Source organism: Procambarus clarkii, chromosome 1 (genome assembly GCF_040958095.1).
Source record: "Procambarus clarkii isolate CNS0578487 chromosome 1, FALCON_Pclarkii_2.0, whole genome shotgun sequence".
Taxonomy (NCBI): domain Eukaryota; kingdom Metazoa; phylum Arthropoda; class Malacostraca; order Decapoda; family Cambaridae; genus Procambarus; species Procambarus clarkii.
Window position 1 is genome coordinate 49,034,870 of NC_091150.1, and position 21,457 is coordinate 49,056,326.

Below are 21,457 nucleotides of genomic sequence, written 5' to 3' on the forward strand. Positions count from 1 at the left end.
TATGCATTACACTTGACCTTTTAAAGAAATGCACTGGATTAATACCTTCCAACTTGTTCAGTATTTTAAAAATCTTGAGATCAGCCCTGTCATGTCTGGTTTGCAGTGTTGTTAATCCTGTGGCCCTTGGCCATTCCTGGTATTTCTGTCACCCTGTGTTGTACTTTCTCTAAAGCAGATGTCTCTTTTTGAAGGTGTGGTTTCCATGATTGAATACAGAAGCCCAAATAGGGGGTGCACCAGAAATCTGAACACCCCCATTTTTATTTATTTATTTTTTATATTCAGGGATTAAGTCCCCCCTACCCCCAGTGGGTATGGACGTCCCCCCAGTTAAGAACCACTGTTCTACACCTTATTTTTCAAATATAATATTCCTCATCAGCTTAACTGAAGTGCCTTACAGAATTAAATTATAAGAACTTAGCAATAAGCTGTAAATTCAAGAGAATTGTGAGACATTTTGGAAATTGCAGCATGACTTGAGACAATAAAATTGCACCATACAATACATACCTCAGATTCAGCTGTAAGTGTGCTATGGGGCGTGACTGTCGAGCCAAATTCGATGATGCCGTTTCTAGATGCAATTCCCAAGCAACATCTTCCAGCTATCGAGTATAAACATTTCTTAAATAAAAATATATAATAATATTTCAAAATCTGAGTTAAACATAAATGGATGAACTCAACCAGAGTACAGAACTGTATCCGACATTTTCAATATTTGGGCAAAATGAATACTTGTTATGTACTGTACATTGGAATATAACTTTGGAATGTAACATAGTGACACTAATTTAAAAACTCAAATCATCTAGTTGCTTTTGAGCAGTTAACACTTTCGCGCTCTCCGCAAAGGTCACTCAGCCAACCGAATGTGCGTGCTGCGTTTTTATGGCTTAAGCGTCAAAACAAAAATGTGTATACTCTTTTTACTCTTCTGACCTTAGTTCTCATGCTACGTATTTCATTTTGGTACCAACGTGTTCGCAATAAAATTCTCTAGAAGAACATTAGTAAAATAAGTCACGAAACATATAGGGATACCAGCACCAAATAAATAACTACTAAGATGACTCGCCGTGAGCGCCCATCAGCAACAAAATGTTTTTACTCTTGGGATTGTAATCACCTCCACACTTGTTCTACAGCGTTAATTTTGGTATCAATGGACTCGCAATGAAATTCCCAACACGGTGATATGAATATAAGCGTAGAATAATGATGCAGCTCGCCCGCAAGAGTGTGGGAAGTGGTGAAATTGTTACCCGGTATCGGTGACGGGACGACGCACGGCGCTTTGAAAGTTTATACTTATTTCACTCTGATGACATTAATTTTCTATGTACGTCATTCATTTTTATGTCAATGTGTTCGCAATAGAATGTTCTATGTGCCCATAGGTAAAAAATATCAACAAAGCGTAAGTTAGAATAGCGACAAATATAAAACAACGCTGGAACATATCAGTGAGCGTCAAACACACACGGAATATTTTTACTTTTGTTATGTTTGTCAAGATTATACTTGTTGCACACAGTTATTTTTGGTTGTATATTGATCGGAATAAAATTCCCTAAACAGACATATGCATATAATACAAGATATGGGGGAAGAATTACCAGTATAAACGGCTAAAGTCACCCACCTGCAACCCGTTTGGGACAAAATACCATTTGATCGAAGTTATCCACACCTTTCATGAACTTATTGTACCATGCAGCCTAGTGGTGAGAAAGAGAGCCTCATAGCGCGCAGTTTGAAACAAACCCAAAGTAAATCGGATAAAAATTGAATTTTATACAAATATTTTAAAAGTAGACATAACTTTATGTCCACTATGCGTTTACGTTAGACGAAACCGAACGCGCCGGCGCGTCCAGATAGCGCGAAAGTGTTAATATCGTGTCTACATTAAGGTTATCTTCTTGAGTTAATTTCAGGGCTTAGTGTCCCTGCAGCCCAGCCCTCGACCAGGCCTCTTTTCTGTTACACATCCCCAGGAAGCAGCTCATAGCACCTGTAACTCCCAGGTACCTTTTTTCCTGCTAGGTGAACAGGTGCATCAGGGTGAAAGGAAACTCTGGCCATTTGTTTCCGCTTCTACCGGTGATCGAACCCAAAACCTTGGGACTGCGAATCCCGAGCACTGTCCACTTAGCCATCAGGCCCCCTCCTAAGGTGGCTCCAGCAGACATCCAGTTCCTTAATTAGTTTATACAGCACTTTGCAAACTAAGGTTATAACAACACAACATTTCGTATATCAAGAAGTTGATATACTTCTTGTATATCAAGAAGTATATCACTGTAAGAAGTACCACAAGGAAAGATGGAAAGTGGAAAGATGATCGAAAGTTTACAGTGGAAAGATCATCTACAATTAAACTCCTTAACAACAACTACTCTAATCTTGAATCAGTGTCCTAACTCACTGTCTGCGCAAAGTTTTTGTTTATGGACTAGGTACCAGAAAGAGCAAATTGCCTACTCAAAAGTGTAGGGACTGGAACAGTATTTACATGTCAGGCCTTTTTTGGGGGGATCTGTGGTCACTTTAACAGTGAGACAGGAAGGTATGCCTCTCATTTATTTGGATATTTATAAATCATTCATAATTTCATTTGTACAGCTTCCAATCATTCAGATAACACACCTGCTTTTCTGAAAGATTCTGCTGCCGAAGTTTATCAACAATGGGCTTGGCATTTGTTATCCAATGTTCTGTGAAGATCTGTACTCTGTTCTGAGTGATCCCAGCAGCAGCAAGATGCTCCTCTAAGAGAGCTGGACGTACCATGTTGTGTGCAGCCTGAGGGGTACACATTATAATGCTCAACTTATTACATGTACAGAATAAGGGTACAATGATATTATAATAAAAACAAATACCCACTGCTGTGGGAATTGACTGTCAACCTGGCATGGTTATTTTTTTGGTCATATTCTTGAAGAACAGGACATTAATTAAGGTAGCACTCGAGTGAGATTACTCAAAGACATTAATGCATGGGGAAAGTTTAACACACAACAAAAAATCTTTATAGAACCAAGTCAAGACTCAAACCAAAAAATGGCTAATAGCAAGACGAATAGCTTAAAAAAAAAGTAACAAGGCTAATCTCATCAAGACTTAAAATAGTGTACTGATAGGTTGTAAGATGTTAATCCAGACCACTTATACAAAATATTCATTAAAGCTTATAGAACAGTTTCAAGCTCACAAAGTTCCAATGTAGGCCAGACCAAAGGGAAATATAGGTACTATATTATTGGTAAGGAAAATAAAACTCATGAAAACACCTACTCACCAAAGCCATAAAAGTAAAAGTATGACTACGTTTCAAAACGCAGAATTAAAAACCAAGCAGGAAAAATTGGGGAGAGTGGGGGGGGGGGAGAGGATTATATGCCATTGGCTTCCCAGGCCCACCACAGCCACTAGAGATAGTGGCTATCATATAGATCAGGTAGATAAAAAATAATTCACTAACTATAAGAGGTTGTCAGCTGTACTTTAAAGGTTAACAGTTTTGGCATTTACGACTTCAGCGGGTAGGCAGTTCCACGGGTTAAGAACCCTGTGGGTGAAAAAGCATCTCCTGTTCTCAGTCCTACATTGTGGCTTGTTGAGCTTGAAACCATTGCTCCTTGTTTGTGTTACACCAGATCTTTTGAAGAAATTTTCCGGATCAACATCCTCAAATTTGTTCAGTATTTTAAACATTTCAATAAGATCTGCCCTGTCATGCCTGGTTTGTAGTTGTTAGCCCTGTGGCCCTCAACCATTCCCAATATGTGAGCTGACTTAGCTATGGAATGATTTCTGTTGCCCGGAGTTGCCCTTTCTCTAGAGCAGTTATATTCTTTTGAAGATAAGGTCTCCATGCTTGGATACAGTAATCCAAACGTATGTAATGGGGGTGCACGAGAGATCTATGCAATTGAATCACTACCTTATTTTCCTTGAAGGCTAAGGAAAACTTGATTATTCCAAGTGTTTGGTTTGCTTTTTTTTATTGCTGCACCTACCTGCTGTGCAACTTTCATTGAGTGGTGGATTTTGACTCCAAGCTCCTTTTCCTCATCAATCTGCTGTAATGTTATTAATTTAGTAGTTGTGGCGTGGGTTGTTATGCCCCATATGCAGGGTATTGCATTTGCCAATATTAAAAAGCATTTGCCAGTCTGACCATTTATAGAGTTCCTGCACATCTCTTTATAAGGCTACATCATTATCACTTACCATTTTGCCATAAATCTTTGTGTAATCTGCAAATTTGATGATGTGGTTTGTAATATTCTTATCTATCATTGATGTACACTATATGACAAAAAGGGTTGGCCCTAAATTGGACCCCCTGTGGTACCCCACTTACAACATTTCTCCAATCAGATTCATTCCCATTTAGCACCATTCCTTGCTTTCTTTGTTTAACCATTGTACTATCATTCTAGTATTCTTCCATTTATTCCATGTGCCTGTAATTTCCTTGCCAGTATTTCATGTGATACCCTAACAAAGGCTTTAGCAAAATCCAAGTATACTACATCAATCGGAAGTCCTTTGTTTTTGTAGCTGGTTACTGTTACCAAAAATGAGAGCAGGTTTATAAGGCAAGATCTATTTTTAACAAACCCATGTTGTGTCAATTGTTACGAACCAGGTAATTACCCGATTCTCACTATTGTTAATGTATGCATAATTATATATTCATCGCACCTCACTTTGTCCTATATGAATAAAATTACCATAAGTTTTTCAGCACATAAACTATTTTATTTTGATGATGTGTTCATTTATGCATTTGTATTTACCTCTGTTGTATTATATTGTATGGCAGGCAGTCATGTGTGCATATGTACCAGTAGACAGGTATTAGACACGGGAATCTGTCGCATGTGTTGGCACGTGCCACTGTTACCAGTTTGGGTTTGCATTCAATTATTTATTATTTTCCTTATGAGATACATATTATTTTGAGTTGTTATTCCAGAATGTATAATATATTACAGTACATACTTTTGTGGGTTTCCATGTTTTGTGGGAAATTCGAAGTTTTCTCGAATATGATCGGTATTTGACCATTCCTCAGTAAGCGACCCACAACGGTCGACTAACAACTAAGTTCCTAATTACTGCTAGGCGAACAGAGGCAACGGGTGCAAGGAGATGCACCTAGCTGTCTCGCCCTGCCCAGGATTCGAACCTAGGACGTGCCGGTTGTGAGCCGACAGCACTGACCACTGAGCCACAGGTCATCCGTAGGTAACCTGTGGCTTTTAACTATTTTTGTGTAGACGTGTTTGTAAGTGATTATCTCCATATGTAAGTGTGTTAAGAGCTGTTGTCAGACGTGTCTGGCTACTGAGTCGAGTAGAGTCACGCTTACGTGTGAGGAGGCAAGGTGAACGTCCGTTCAGTTGCGGAGTGGGGCCACAGGTGACTGGTCGTGAGTTAAGTAGACTGAGAGTTGTTCTAGAGTCTGTTGGTTGCTTTGTGTTTGGTAATACATGTTTATGAAGTGTTAAGCCATTTTCTAATTTTACATTGTGTCAGTGGTCATCAGCCCTTATTTTTAATTACCCTTAATTAAGCGTGTAGTCAGTCATATTTTCTTGTATCTTTTGTATTTTATCCTTACCCCAGAGTAAACAGGTTTTTCCATTTTACCACAGTTGTTTTACTTTATACCTAGATGTTAATAGGCTACTGAGCTTTTGATTAACTGTGACAGGAATTCGAGCCTTGTTCAGAAGTGTAACGTAACATCAATTTAACAAGATTGTTCACTGAAAGATGGTGAATGATTCCCTCAATTAGGATTCTCTCCATGAGCTTGCAGATGCGTGATTCTCCGCTGAGCTCTTTCTGCCATTTTTTGAAACTAGGGGTGATATTTGCATATTTCCAGTCTAGGGGGGACTATCCCTTGGTCCACAGACTTTGTGAAAAGTAATTTCAGTGGTTCTTCTGCCAGTTCCTCTATGACATTGGACTGTATTTCATCCACACCTAGGTCTTTCAAGTTTTTTAGTTTGTCACTGTTCTTCCTGATTATGTAACATATTATGGTTATATTCCTAAATTCATTCTCTTCATCACCTTGAAATATTTTGTATGGGTGATGGGATGTAATCTAAACGTTCTAGTGTGAACACAGATGTAAAATACTGTATTCATTTACAGTGTTTGCTGCCCTTTTGTCATCCATTAGAGTTTGGTTAGTCTCATCTTTTAAAGGTCCCACCGAGTCCTTAGTTTTGGTTTGACTTATATAGGCATAGAATGACTTTGGATCTATTTTTATGTTTTGGGCAAGTTTTCTTTTGTAGTTCCTTTTGGCTGATCTGATTTCCTGGGTGACTGAATTTAGTGCCCTTTTATATATCTCATAATCAATGATGTCCATCGTGGATTTATATGTTCTTCAGAGGATCCTCTTAGTTATCAGTGCTTGTTTAACTGCCCGAGTCATCCATCTAGTTCCCTTTCGTTTCTTCCTCCTTTTTGGCACAAAATTTTGAACGAGTTCCTTTATGACCTTAAAGTTTTGTCAAGATGTTTCCATGTCATGTTCACCTATTAGTTCTCTCCAGATGTTTTGCAGTTCCTCTCTCATTCCATGATAGTCACCTCAATGGTACAGTAATCTAAAAATTCGTCATGAACCTTTATGTGGGTTTCTGTATTTGTAGTCCATATCAAAATATGGTGATCACATGATGGGGTTATCTATTCCCCTACCTGAATTTGATCAAACATACCCTCTTCTGATGTTAGCACAAGATCTAGTATGATGTTACCTAAGTGTAATTACCTAAGTGTAGTTACAGGATGAGAGCTACGCTCGTGGTGTCCCGTTTACCCAGCACTATGTCATATAACGCTTTCAAATTACTGACGTTTTTGGCCTCCACCACCCTCTCACCCAACTTGTTCCAACCATCTACCACTATTTGCTAAAGTGAATGTTCTTATATTTCTTAGGCATCTTTGTTAAGTTAGTTTACATCTATGACCTTGTTCTTGAAGTTCCAGGTCACGGGAAATTTTCCCTATCAATTTTATCAATTCCTGTTACTATTTTGTACGTAGTGATCATATCACCTCTTTTTCTTGCCTTCTAGTTTTGGCATACTTAATGCCTCTAACCTATCCTCGTAGCTCTTGCCCTTCAGTTCTGGGAGCACCTTAGTAGCATGTCTTTGCATCTTTTCCAGTTTGTTGATGTGCTTCTTAAGATATGGGCACCACACAACCGCTGTATATTCTAGCTTTGTCCTAACAAAAGTTGTGAACAATTTCTTTAGTATTTCACCATCGATGTATTTAAAAGCAATTCTGAAGTTAGAAAAAGTAGTTACCTTGAGGTTACCTTGAGGTGCTTTCGGGGCTTAGTGTCCCCGTGGCCCGGTCGTCGACCAGGCCTCCTGGTTCCTGGACTGATCAACCAGGCTGTTAGATGCGGCTGCTCGCAGCCTGACGTATGAGTCACAGCCTGGTTGATCAGGTATCCTTTGGAGGTGCTTATCCAGTTCTCTCTTGAACACTGTGAGGGGTCGGCCAGTTATGCCCCTTATGTGTAGTGGAAGCGTGTTGAACAGTCTCGGGCCTCTGATGTTGATAGAGTTCTCTCTCAGAGTACCTGTTGCACCTCTGCTTTTCAACGGAGGTATTCTGCACATCCTGCCATGTCTTCTGGTTTCATGTGGTCTCAAAAGCTTTTGCGAAATCTGTGTAAATCTGTGTAAATTACGAGTAGCATAGGCTCCTCGCACAACATTCTTTAAGTGGTCCTCAGATGATAGTTTTGTATCTAGAATCACCCCAAGATCATTTTTTTTATCAGAATTCTATAAAGATTTCTCACATAATTTATAGGTTGTGTGTGGTCTATGTTCTCCTATTCCACATTCCATAACATGGCATTTATTCACATTAAATTCCATTTGCCAAGTGGTGCTCCATATACTTATTTTGTCCATGTCTTCTTGAAGGGCATGACAATCACCTAAGTTTCTTATCCTTCCTATTATCTTATCATCAGCAAACATGTTCATATAATTCTGTATTCCATCTGGTAGATCATTTATGTAGACAATGAACATCACTAGAGCAAGAACTGAACTCTGTGGTACTCCTCTTGTGACATTTCTCCAGCTCAATACATTGCCTCTGATTACTGCCCTCAGTTTTCTATCGGTCAGAAAAATTTTCGTCCATGTTAGAAGCTAACCTGTCACCCCTCCAATATTTTCCAATTTCCAGAACAACCTCTTATGTGGAACTCTGTCGAAAGCCTTTTTTAGGTCCAGGTCCAGATAGATGCAGTCAACCCAACCATCTCTTTCCTGTAAAATCTCTGTGGATCGATTATAGAAACTGAGTAAATTCGATACACAGGATCTTCCAGATCGAAAACCATACTGTCTGTCTGGTATTATACAATTTCTCTCCAGGTGTTCTAGCCATTTAGTTTTTATTATTTTTTCCAATATTTTGACTATTACACTTGTCAGTGATACAGATCTATAATTGAGGGGGGTCTTCCCTGCTGCCACTTCTGTAGATTGAAATTATGTTAGCCTTTTTTCACACATCTGCTATGATTCCTGTACACAGGGATGTCTGAAAAATCAGCTGAAGTGGAATGTTGAGCTCAGGTGCACATTCTCTCAGAATCCATGGTGAAACTCCATCTGGGCCAACTGCTTTGTTCTTAAAACTAAGAGCATTTGGCATAATCTCTAGACACCTCTATATGCTCTATGCTGCTCTCTGGAATTCTTATTGTGTCTGGTTCTCTGAAGATCTCATTTTGTACAAGCACACTTTGGAACTTTTCATGTAATGTTTCACACATTTCCTTTTAATTTTCCATGCATCTTTCCCCCATTTTCAACCTCTGAATATTATCCTTTACCTGCAGCTTGCTTTTAATGAACTTATAGAAAAGTCCTGGATCTGATTTACATTTGTCTGCTATACCTCAAAATTCCTCTCTGCCTCTCTCCTTACTGACGTGTAGTTATTTCTTGTATCTTTCTATCGCTGGAATGTTTGGGGGTTTGGCCTCTTCCTATAACGATTCCATGCTTGTGTCTGTTGATCTCTGGCCCCCTCGCAATTTCTGTTGAACTATCCGTTTCCTAGGTCTGCATCTCTGTTTTGGTATGAATGTTTGTGTGCCTATGTGTGGGCTCTACCACATGCTGTATGAGAAAGGAGTCCTGAACCAGATCTAGAAATTGTTTTCCCTCTGCTTGTGACGTTAGATTTACCCAATCTATAGTCTTATGGTTAAAATTCCCCATTATTAGGGTTTGGATTTCTGATGCCACTTTGATCACATTATGTCCTATGTATAATGAACATGTACACAATATGGCAGTAGAACATCCGTACTGTCCCAAGGCACTGTGTTACATGCGTCACAAATGTGTCCACATATATTGCTCATTTACCCAATGTTTCATGTTCATTTATGTATATTTACAACATATTTACACACTATACTCTATCACACACTATATACATTCACAATCAACACACTCAGAACTCCGCTAGTGTGAGCTGCCACACCCAGCCAGCCCTCCCTCACTCCTCCAACAGCTTACTCGCCATTTCTCCTCCCACCATACTATTATTGGTTTTATTACATTATTTACACATGTTATGTATAAGTATCTACATGCTTTATTCAACATAACTATGCAATTAAGCTAGTATTGTGTCCAAACAGCACAGTGGCCACCATACACTACATGACAAGTCACACAGCAGATGACGACGCTATGAGTACGACGCCACCTCCCTCACCAAAATGGCTCTACCCAACATACTCCTGTTGCTGTTATTACACTATATACACACATTGTATATACCCATGTACATGTGTTCACCACAGCAAACCACTTATCTAGGATAGTGAGCAAAACAAGAGTGGCTGCCACACACAGTGACGCTACCTCGATTCCCTCCTCCTTCACCAAAATTCCTTCTCCCACAATACTACGCACAGTGCTAATTATCACCACAATCCTGCTTTTATCACAATCCTGGTCACTAAATCCTGTAAATGAATAATTGACCACGAAAACGGGAAACCACGTACAAAACTCAGGCAAATCATAACATAGAACGAAAAGGCAATGTAAAGGATCTGGGTGTACTCATGTTGGAAGACCTTACCTTTAAAAGAACACAATAAAGTAGCTGTCACAACTACAAGAAAAATGACAGGTTGGATAACAAGAACTTTTCACACTAGAGATGCTATACCGATGATGATACTTTTCAAAATGCTTGTGCTCTCTAGAGTGGAGTACTGCTGCACAATGACAGCCCCTTTCAAAGCTGGAGAAATTGCTGACCTGGAGAGCGTGCAGAGATTCTTTACTGCTAGAATCCACTCAGTAAAACATCTAAACTATTGGGACCGACTAAAGAGCCTAAATCTGTACTCCCTTGAGCGCAGGTGGGAGAGGTACATAATAATTTACACGTGGAAAATATTAGAGGGGCTGGTCCCAAACCTGCACACAGAAATAACACCACATGAGACCAGAAGACATGGCAGGATGTGCAGAATACCCCCGTTGAAAAGCAGAGGTGCAACAGGTACTCTGAGAGAGAACTCTATCAACATCAGAGGCCCGAGACTGTTCAACACGCTTCCGCTACACATAAGGGGCATAACTGGCCTACCCCTCACAAGTGTTCAAGAGAGAACTGGATAAGCACCTCCAAAGGATACCTGATCAACCAGGCTGTGACTCATACGTCAGGCTGTGAGCAGCCGCGTTCAACAGCCTGGTTGATCAGTCCGGCAACCAGGAGGCCTGGTCGACAACCGGGCCGCGGGGACGCTAAACCCTGGAAGCACCTCAAGGTAACCACAAGTTTATTTTGTAAAGGAACATAAGAAGTCGTTTAAAGATTCCTTTATGGACAAAATAATGCTATGGTGCTGTGGCTAGCACTGTGAACATCGTGGACAACATTGATTCACTGATATTTGAACATTGTACACAGTCATCATCACACTCAGACCCTTTTGTAATACCAGTACTATCATGCTAAATAATACCAGTTACATATATATTTAAACATTATTAGGCGATGCTGTGGTCACAAGCTGAACAGCAGTGCTGTGAGCTCATGCTGCATGCGCCACCCTTGGTTGCTCACTCAGTACTGAAGCTCTCATACCCGGGAATGTTGCCCATGATTTAAAAAAAAAAATGGCGTCTGTTTACAAGAGCCCTGAGGAAGCTGATGTGAACCCCATGTAGCCGCGGGAGTTTTGAATGGTACCCTATACCTATAAGATCCTGGAGGTGCGTTGCGCATCCTCCCCGTCGAGCGCCTGCAGGCGCATTGCGCAGTTCAGTGGTTAATGGTTAATAGCCATCAACTCCGCTGTGCGGGGAAAAGAATAATGTCTTATTAAAGTTCATTTGTGATCCCTACCACGGGGGGAAAAAATCATAGGCGACATATTTTGGTCACAATAGGACAAGGAAGTCGCAAAATTGAGGCATTGACAGAGTGATTGTCGAAGGGGGTCAGCTCCGCTCACACTGTCAGGCGGGAGTTGCCACAAAGATATTATTACCTAATTATTTAAATGTGTCTGATTTTTTCTTAGCTTTTTTGCAGTAATATTATTCAATAGTGTGTGTGTGATATATTTATATAATAAAATGTGTGAACCATCACTATACTCAAAAGTATGGTACAGTATGCATGTTAGTGATTTAATTATTATGTTCATAAAACAAACAAATAGTTTTGCTGTTATTACACTATATACACACATTATATATATAAATATCTGCATGTTTTGTTCACCATAACGAACCACTAAGTTGGTATGGCGAGTCAAAACAACGACGAGTGGCCGCAACACACCATCCAGCAAACACCACCACCTTCCCTCCCTCACCAACACCTCAATTGCCAACATTCCTCCTCCCACCATACTGCTTTTGCTTTTATTCACTACTGTATATACAGATGTTATATTTAAATATCTACATTTGTGTTCACCATAATGAACCACTAAGCTGGTATGGTGAGTCCAGACAATAACAGGGTGCCACACAGGGTCAGCAAACAATGCTACCTGCCTCCCTCACAAAGATTACTCCTCCCACTATACTATGCACAGTGCTAATTATCACCACAATCCTGGTCATTTTTATCAGTCAGGGGTCTTCTGTAATACTATTAATGCTAAATAATAGCAGTTACATATATATATTTTAACATTTTTAGGCGATGCTGTGGTCACAAGCTGAACAGCAGTGCTGTTAACTCATACTGCATGTGCCAGCCTTGGTTGCTCACTCAGTACTGAGGCTCTCACACCTGGGAATGTTACCAACTTTTTTTTTTTAAGTGGCATCTGTTTCCTAGAGCCCTGAGGATGCTGATGTGAACCCCGTGTAACTGTGGGACATTTAAATCGTGGACAATTTATTGTATATACACAATGTGCGCAGTTTAAGGGTTAAGGCAAACCCCTCCCAGAGGTTAAGGCGCTACGCGCATTGTGGGGGGTTAAGGGTAAATAACCCTCCAGGGGTTGATCGGCCTCAAGTTCAACACCCAACCAAAATAAAACATCCAAGATCCTCATTGCAAGTCTACCCACCCTCAGTTATGCACAGGTTACTGGCTGCAACCTTAAATCTTAACCCACCTGTTGGATAATGTGGACGACGGTGTGGATGACCGTCTTGGTTTGCTCAGGAGTGAGGCCCAGTGAACTGTTTAGTTTCTCCTCCTCTTCCTCAGTAAACACCTGTGTGTACACAGTTCTATCAGTACTGGCTTTTTGAATATACAGTAGAGTGATTTACATACATTATCTTTACATAACCTTGTGCTTATTTTTATTAAAATTGGACAACACATGAGAAATACTGAACAAGCAGGTCACTAAAAATTAAAAGAAAAGTTCTATAATGATTGCAAATAAACTTCTTTACATTAGTTTTTAAATTCCAATTAATAATAACAACATTAAACGGCAACACTGGTACTGTCAGTCACCCAATCACCTCTGGGTGATTGATGAACTGTAATTTTTTACAGGATGAAATTAGAGTTAATTCTTGATGAACTGTAATTTCAAAGTACAGTACTGTACTAGTACTGTAATCCCAATATTAAATTACTATATTTGCTACTTTGGACAGACAGAACATCAAAACACGAAGACTAAGAAAATACCAAACTCGTGAAGGGTAAAAATTATCATTTCAATGTCTAATTCATAAATGAATTATGAACATTGTCTTAACAAACAAAACAGAAGTCACACTAACATGATATATATCAATGAGAAAATCCATCAGGGCTGTGAGGTGGCATGAACCTATAGTGGTAGAGTCTGCGACTGGCAATGTCGGGGTCGTAGGTTTGCACCACCTCACAGCCCTGGTGGATTTTCTCATTGTCTTAACAGTTTTTCCAGGTGACACCCAGAAACTGAAATTGTGGACCTAGCACCAGCATAAGCCATTATACTACAGTAAACATACTCCAGATGACTGAAATACAGATGGTATCCCTAGCTGTTGGAGTGTCAATACAGTACTACACTAGCCTGACCATCTGGATTAGAACATTTTCTAGATTTATATATACCTTCTCTATGCTAGGGAGCTGAGAGTTAATGCTTTGCACAACTGAATTGGTACTTCATGTGCAGCATATTTACTCCTCTCTCGAAATGTAAGGGCTCTTTTTTGCCTGCCTTGGCGAACTGCTAGTAACACAAATAAGTCCCCAAAAAGGTTGATCTCTGGTTAACCCCTGAGATTCATCTTATGACTACTACATCACAAGAAGAAGGTGTAGGAAATTATGCAAGAACATCCCAAGGTGCAAATAAAATCTATCGATGAGCCCAGGAAATCATAAGAATAGCCAGCACATTAACACAATTCAACTTTATAATGCCACAGGAATAACATGTCTAGTGACACCATTATTGGAGCGGCATCACCAAACTGACAGGAATAGTAACTAGCACCGTGTGTTTGATCTCTGTGGGAAGATAACTGAAGTCATCAACTTACAGATTAATCCTAACACATAATCGTCCTGTAAACAATGCCAAACTAATAAAGAGGGTGATGTTGCAGAAAGTAATGATAACAGGCAGTAACGAGAGAATAGAAAACAGGACACCATGGCAATTTTGCGAGCCACTATGATTTTTATTACAACATTTTTTTGTCCTTAGCAGATTTATACACCAAAATGTGATGTACTTGTAGAGAGGACGGGATGGATAAGCCTCATTCTGCACCTACAGACCTCACAAAATGCAACAAGTATATATATTACATCTATAGACATGACTGGAATGTAATTTCATTGCTGAAGTCCTATTCCTACAATGTACCATCTGTATTTCCATAAATTTATTATTTTCATTATAAAATTTAGTGGCTTGATACCAGTGACTACCCTATATACTCTCACCTGATGTCAAATGGGAAATAAAATACTAGTACTCAAGAGGCACACAATTAGTTAAATAATTTCATACATTAACATATACAGTACATACCAGATCTAAAAAGAAATCTGATTATGACAAGTAATTTTTTAATGTTCAATAACTTATCCCACACATGTTACATAGTCACCTAAGTCACATATTATGACATTCTCTGCATAATAATATTTAAGTTTTATATGACTAAGATATTGAGACCTGCGAAGATCCAGCACACAGTGCAGCACAAACTCGGCCCAACACTCCATTAATCTTGCTGATGTCTATGGTATTTACAAGAGATATTCCCTCTTGTAATCTGAAAAGCAAAATAGCAAAAATTTAGACTGTATCCATCATATTTACAAATAACTAACAATTAATAGCAACATCATCCTTTAGCCTCTAAGATGCATATATGATACCTACAGCTATGTTAAGATACAGGGGTGAGTGATGGTAGACGGTGCTAAATTTACAGCATGTCAGAAATGGCTTGGCAGGAGGGTGAGGTGCCAGATTACTTATCGCTTACCTGTTGATTTCGAGAGTTATTCTACTCCTGCAGTCTGGCCTGTGGCCAGCCTTCTCTGATAATTGCCAACTCTGTGAGGCTGTTTGTCTGCATAGCCTAAAGATCAGTAATCCACATAATTATCACAATCAGGTTGACCAGGTAATGGCAGCAGAAACCTGATAACTGGACAAAGACTATTGTTTACCTGATTTTACCCGAGAGCCACTAACACCAGTGGCCTCGACAAGGACAGGAAGCTGGCGGCTTGTTGAAGGTCCCCCCATTTGCCTTGATCATCTTTTCCAGCATTAATGGTTTTGGCGGGTAGGCAGTTCCATGGGTTAATAACCCTGTGAGTGAAAAAGCATCTCCTGTTCTCAGTCCTACAATGTGGCTTGTTGAGCTTGAAACCGTTGCTCGTTGTCTGTATTACACCAGATATTTTAAAGAAATTTTTCGGGTCAACATCCTGAAATTTGTTCAGTATTTTAAATGTTTCAATAAGATCCGCCCTGTCATGCCTGATTTGTAGTGTTACTAGCCACGTGGCCCTCAACCGTTTCTGATATGTGCGTTGACTTAGCTCTGGAATGATTTTTATTGCACACTGTTGCACTTTCTCCAGAGTAGTTATATCCTTCTGAAGATGAGGTCTCCATGCTTGGATACAGTAATCCAAAAGCATTAGAGATTTATACAATTGAATCATTACCTTCTTTTCCCTTGAAAACAAAGGTACACTTGATTATTCCAAGTGTTTGGTTAGATTTTTTAACTGCTGTTCCTTCCTGCTGTGTAACTTTCATTGAGTGGTGAATTTTGACTCCAAGGTCCTTTTCCTCATCAACCTGCTATAATGTTAAGTATATCACATTTTTGTTATTTATTGTGATGTAATATATGATGCAATTATACCTCATGCTTGCAAGTGTATTTTAACACTTAAACGGCACAATACATGCATGTTTGTATAGACATGGAACAGTTTCTTAATCTTGATCAAACACTTTCAAATATTTTGTGTATAATGTATTAGGAAATGTTCTAACTGTCTAAATGATCGCCAATGTAGCATGAAAAACAAGATAATAAAAAATAATTCTAAAATTGAGCTGAAAACTTCATATTTTGAAATCGGCTGAAAAAATATAAAATATCACCAATTGTTCATTTGGAGTTATTATGCTCTCAGAATAGCACATGATCTTCATTTTTGTAGATTTAGAATATAGGTTTTCAGTATAGTTTATTGTAAAAAATAAAAATTGTCAATAACGCATTTGAAAATAGACGCCAAATGTAGACAAAAAAATTTATAACTCCAAACGTTTAGGGTTTATGAAAAATCCATTCTAAAGGGATTGTAGAACAGACAGCTGTGCACACTATATGCAAATATGGTGAGAATCATTCAGAAACTTTATTTTTTTAAGCTGATTACAGTTGAAACTCAAATTTTAGAGATAATTGAAGTTGAACTTATCGACAATGAATAAGGTAGTTCTAATTCCTTAATTTTCGTGTACATTTCAATAAACATTGTTGAGCATTTGTACTCAAATATGTGAAAGTTGTAGGTCAATATGTGTTGAAATGAAGTGAAGAAAAAATACCCCCCCCCCCCAAAAAAAAAAACTAAATACAGCCTGTACACATATAGGGATAATTATAATAATTATAATGATTTAGGGGATATATTTAGGGTATACTTTATATAAGTGGAAAAGCTCTAATCTGATTCCTAATCATCAAAATAACCTGAAGAAACAAAGAGAAGAGTGTTTGATACTTGAAAAAATCAGCCAAAAATAATTCAAAATTCCAAGTTCTGGCAGGTGTAACCGATTTATTTGTTGACCAATTTAATTTTATCTTCACATAGTTAGGGACGGGTATGCACTCTCCAGGATGTAGTGGTTACAGCCAAATCGGATAATAAACAAAAGAGAAAAACAAAGAAAAAGGAAAAAAATTAATTTCCCCTAAAAAGTTTTTTTTGGACATTGGTGAAAGTAACATATTAACATTGGGCAATATATTTATATGATATATAACAAAATAGAGCATAACAACATACTTACTCATTACACTTTGTGTTATTGTGTATTACTCTGCAATGCTATAAAGGCCCCAGCTGCATATCCACTTTGTGGACACTTCTTACTATTTTTCTTCTTTGTGTGTGTGTGTTGAACAGGTGCTTACACCTCTTTGTTACTGGATTATCCATCAGTTCCAGTTAATAGGAGCTGTTCTCCTTATCAAGGAAATGTTCTTCTTTTAAAAAAAAAATCATTTAAAATTCATTTCTAAAAATATTTTGATGAAACTTTCACGACGCTGAAGCCAATAAGTTAGAGATTTGTTTAACATTTATAAGTAATTTTACATAATTCGAATATTTTTCGCTTCTTGACCCTTAAGGCTGAGCAGCCTAATGGTTAATCAATGTAAATATATGCTAATTAGAATCATTGTTTACTATTATAACAGCACTTCACTCACGTTCTGTGGATGAATGGTCAACAACTCTGTGCGCACTATATACTCTAACAAATCCTTAACATTGTCCATTAAACAGAAGAGACTGTATGTGTAATGGTTAGCGCTGTAAATAATTAGGTTCACGTTTGTGGTAGGAAAAAAATAGAAAAATATTAGACCCACCTCTTGGTCAGCTGCAGCATGATGACTGCTCCTCTGTACACTTTTCCTGCCACTGTCAGTCTACAGTTAGTTTAAACTGTGGCTTCAGCAACAGGAAGTCTACGCCCACAGTATGTCCGCCCACTTTTGGCCCGTGAGCTTGGTTTACACCTGGTCTGTGAGATTGGCATCCGCCCACTCCTGGTCCGTAACTTTGGTTTACACCTACTCGTGGTCCGTGAGCTTGGTTTACACCTACTCGAGATGTGTGAGCTTGGTTTACACCTACTCGAGATGTGTGAGCTTGGTTTACACCTACTCGTGGTCCGTGAGCTAAGTTTCCTGGCCTGTCAGCTTGGTGTCCGCCCACTCGTGTGTTTACCTGCCTCCCAGCTGACCGCACGTCCCAGTGGCTGAATTCTTGGCTTCCTCCTACTTAATGAGTGTGGTGGCTTATTTATTCACTTTTTAATTTACAGTATTTATATATTATATATATATGTGTGTATATATATATATATATATATATATATATATATATATATATATATATATATATATATATATATATATATATATCACTGGGCAAATACAAAATGTTCTTCCAGACATTCTCGTTGTCGAGCCACCGGACTGCACTCTCCTGGGTGCCCCCATTGGCCCACGAGCAATCGAGGAGGTCCTGGTTGCAAAAATCACTGACCTAAAGAGAATGCAGGACAGGATTGACAAGATTGATGCCCATGATGCTCTCTTTCTCCTTACAAGATGCCTGTCTCTCCCTAAGTTCACCTACTTTCTGAGATGTTCTCCATCCTACAGCAGCCCTAAGTTAAATGTGTATGACACCCTTCTGAGGTCCATGCTGGTGAAAGTCCTGAACCTGCCATTGGACGACTCTCAGTGGGAGCAAGCAACCCTTCCTGTAAGACTCGGCGGCCTTGGTGTCCGCACAGCCTCCCAAATTGCTCTACCAGCCTTCCTTTCCTCCTCTCATGCATCGCACGACCTCGTCAGAGATATTTTACCTGCAACCCTGAGAGATTCAGCAGGAATACACGATCCTGCTTTCACTGAATGTTCAAATCAGTGGGATGTTCTTGCAGCCCCAGCAACCATTATAGAGCCAACAAAACAACACAAACAGTCCGGCTGGGACCACCCTCTAGTGGAAAAAGTAGCTGATGCCATGCTCAACGTCGCAACATCAGACAAGGAGAAAGCCCGCCTCAGAGCAGTGCGTGCCCCCCATGCAGGAGACTTCCTCCTGGCAGTACCCATGTCAGCAATGGGCACGCGCCTAGATCCAGAATCCCTTCGTGTAGCAGTGGCCCTCCGCCTTGGTGCCCCAATTCACACTGAATACAAGTGTATTTGCAACAGGGTGGAAGCAGACCAATACGGACTGCATGGGTTGCATTGCGGAAGCACAAAGGGCTGGCATGAAAGACACAACGAGGTCAATGACATCATCAAGAGAAGCCTCGTCTCAGCTGGGTGCCCAGCGGAGAGAGAACCTCGCATCCTAGGGGTCCAAAACCCGGATTTCCCCGCACTTCGCCCTGATGGCATCACCATATACTCATGGAAGGAGGGTAGACAGTTGGTGTGGGACTACACATGTGTATCCACCCTAGCTGACACCTATGTACACTTCGGAGCTGATCAAGCAGGTGGGGCGGCCAACCACAGGGAAACAGCAAAATCACTCAAGTACAGGCGACTGGAAGGTCAATACCTCTTTGTTCCCATAGCGTCTGAGACGCATGGCCCCTGGGGCAAGAGTGCCTTGGGATTTCTCAAGGAATTGGGTTCCAAGCTCATTGACGTCACCAGAAACCCAAGGGCTTCCAGTTTTTTATTTCAGCATCTCAGTGTGGCGATCCAGAGGGGAAATGCTTGCTGCGTCCTCGGTTCCTGTCCAGAAGCGGAGGAGCTTCAAGAGATCCATAACCTTTAGGCATTTGTCTTGTATGTTTTGTAACCTTTAAATACACAATAAAGGAAAAAAAAAAGGGAAGGGGGTGGTAGGAGAAAAGCACACAGAAACTGTATTGGAGGGGACCTACATTCCCTCCAATGCGTTATGTGTGGTTTCCTCCGAGGCTATGGGTCCCCCTTCTTCCAGCCAGAGGTGGTACTCCCTTCCCTATATAATATATAAAAAAAAAAAATATATATATATATATATATATATATATATATATATATATATATATATATATATATATATATATATATATATATATATATATATATATATGAGAGAGAGAGAGAGAGACAGACAGACAGACCCTAGATATATATAGAGACCCTAGAGCTGCCAGTTTTCTCTTTCAGCGCCTTAGTGTGGCGATCCAGAGAAGAAATTCTCACTCCATCCATGGTTCCTGCCCGCCATCTGAGGAGCTGGAGGAGCTCTACAACTTAAAAACAAAACAAAAATACAAATATTTATTCAGGTAAAGTACATACATACAAGGTAAGATACAAAAGTTGATGGATTTATAGATAGAGCTAGTACATACAATGCCTAAAACCACTATTACGCAAAGCGTTTCGGGCAGGAAAACACTAAGACTAAAACTTAAAACTAATTGAGATTAAAGTATAAATTGTGTTGAGAAAAAATAAGAAAAAATGGAAAAAGGGGGGGGGGGGGAAACATGGCAGAAAAAAAGCAAAAATACAATTTGGTCAACAGACAGCATTGTTTAAAATAGTAGACATGCGTTGACATTTTGGGGGTGAGGTAGGTTACATTGAGTTAATTAAGTGGTACTTAGTTTTTATCTTAAACTGGTTGAGAGAGGTACAGTCTTTAACATAATTGGGAAGGTCATTCCACATTCGAGGTCCCTTGATTTGTAAAGCATTTCTAGTTTGACTAAGTCGTACTCTTGGAATATCAAATAGGTGCGCTTTGTACAGGTGCCAAACCTGCCTCTCACAGGATGAGTAGGTGTGGTGCACAGTAACCTGCCTCTTACAGGATCAGTAGATGTGGTGCACAGTAACCTGCCTCTCATAGGATCAGTAGATGTGGTGCACAGTACCCTACCTCTCACAGGATCAGCAGACGTGGTGCACAGTAACCTGCCTCTCACAGGATCAGCAGACGTGGTGCACAGTAACCTGCCTCTCACAGGATCAGCAGACGTGGTGCACAGTACCCTACCTCTCACAGGATCAGCAGACGTGGTGCACAGTAACCTACCTCTCACAGGATCAGCAGACGTGGTGCACAGTAACCTGCCTCTCACAGGATCAGCAGACGTGGTGCACAGTACCCTACCTCTCACAGGATCAGCAGACGTGGTGCACAGTAACCTGCCTCTCACAGGATCAGCAGACGTGGTGCACAGTACCCTACCTCTCACAGGCTCAATAGACGTGGTGCACAGTACCCTGCCTCTCACGGGCTCAATAGACGTGGTGCACAGTACCCTGCCTCTCACAGGCTCAATAGACGTGGTGCACAGTACCCTGTCTCTCACGGGCTCAATAGACGTGGTGCACAGTACCCTGCCTCTCACAGGCTCAATAGACGTGGTGCACAGTACCCTGCCTCTCACAGGATCAGCAGACGTGGTGCACAGTACCCTGCCTCTCACAGGATCAGCAGACGTGGTGCACAGTACCCTGCCTCTCACAGGATCAGCAGACGTGGTGCACAGTACCCTACCTCTCACAGGCTCAATAGACGTGGTGCACAGTAACCTGCCTCTCACAGGATCAGCAGACGTGGTGCACAGTACCCTGCCTCTCACAGG

At 40.1% G+C, this 21,457-nt stretch overlaps 1 protein-coding gene across 2 annotated transcripts in view; it reads right to left on the reverse strand.

Annotated features, from left to right (window-relative positions):
* The window catches only part of Vlet (Valette), a 23,897-nt gene extending 5,794 nt beyond the window's left edge, over positions 1 to 18,103 (reverse strand). For both annotated transcript variants that reach the window (XM_045726902.2, XM_069309111.1), the window contains exons 1-5: positions 17,706 to 18,103; positions 14,741 to 14,840; positions 12,713 to 12,814; positions 2,659 to 2,814; positions 517 to 611 (exon numbers count right to left, since the gene is read on the reverse strand). In XM_045726902.2, the coding sequence (XP_045582858.1) occupies positions 517 to 611; positions 2,659 to 2,814; positions 12,713 to 12,814; positions 14,741 to 14,840; positions 17,706 to 17,725 (473 nt within the window). In that variant the 5' untranslated portion in view covers positions 17,726 to 18,103. The remainder of the gene's footprint in view (positions 1 to 516; positions 612 to 2,658; positions 2,815 to 12,712; positions 12,815 to 14,740; positions 14,841 to 17,705) is intronic.
* Between the last annotated feature and the right edge of the window lie 3,354 nt (positions 18,104 to 21,457).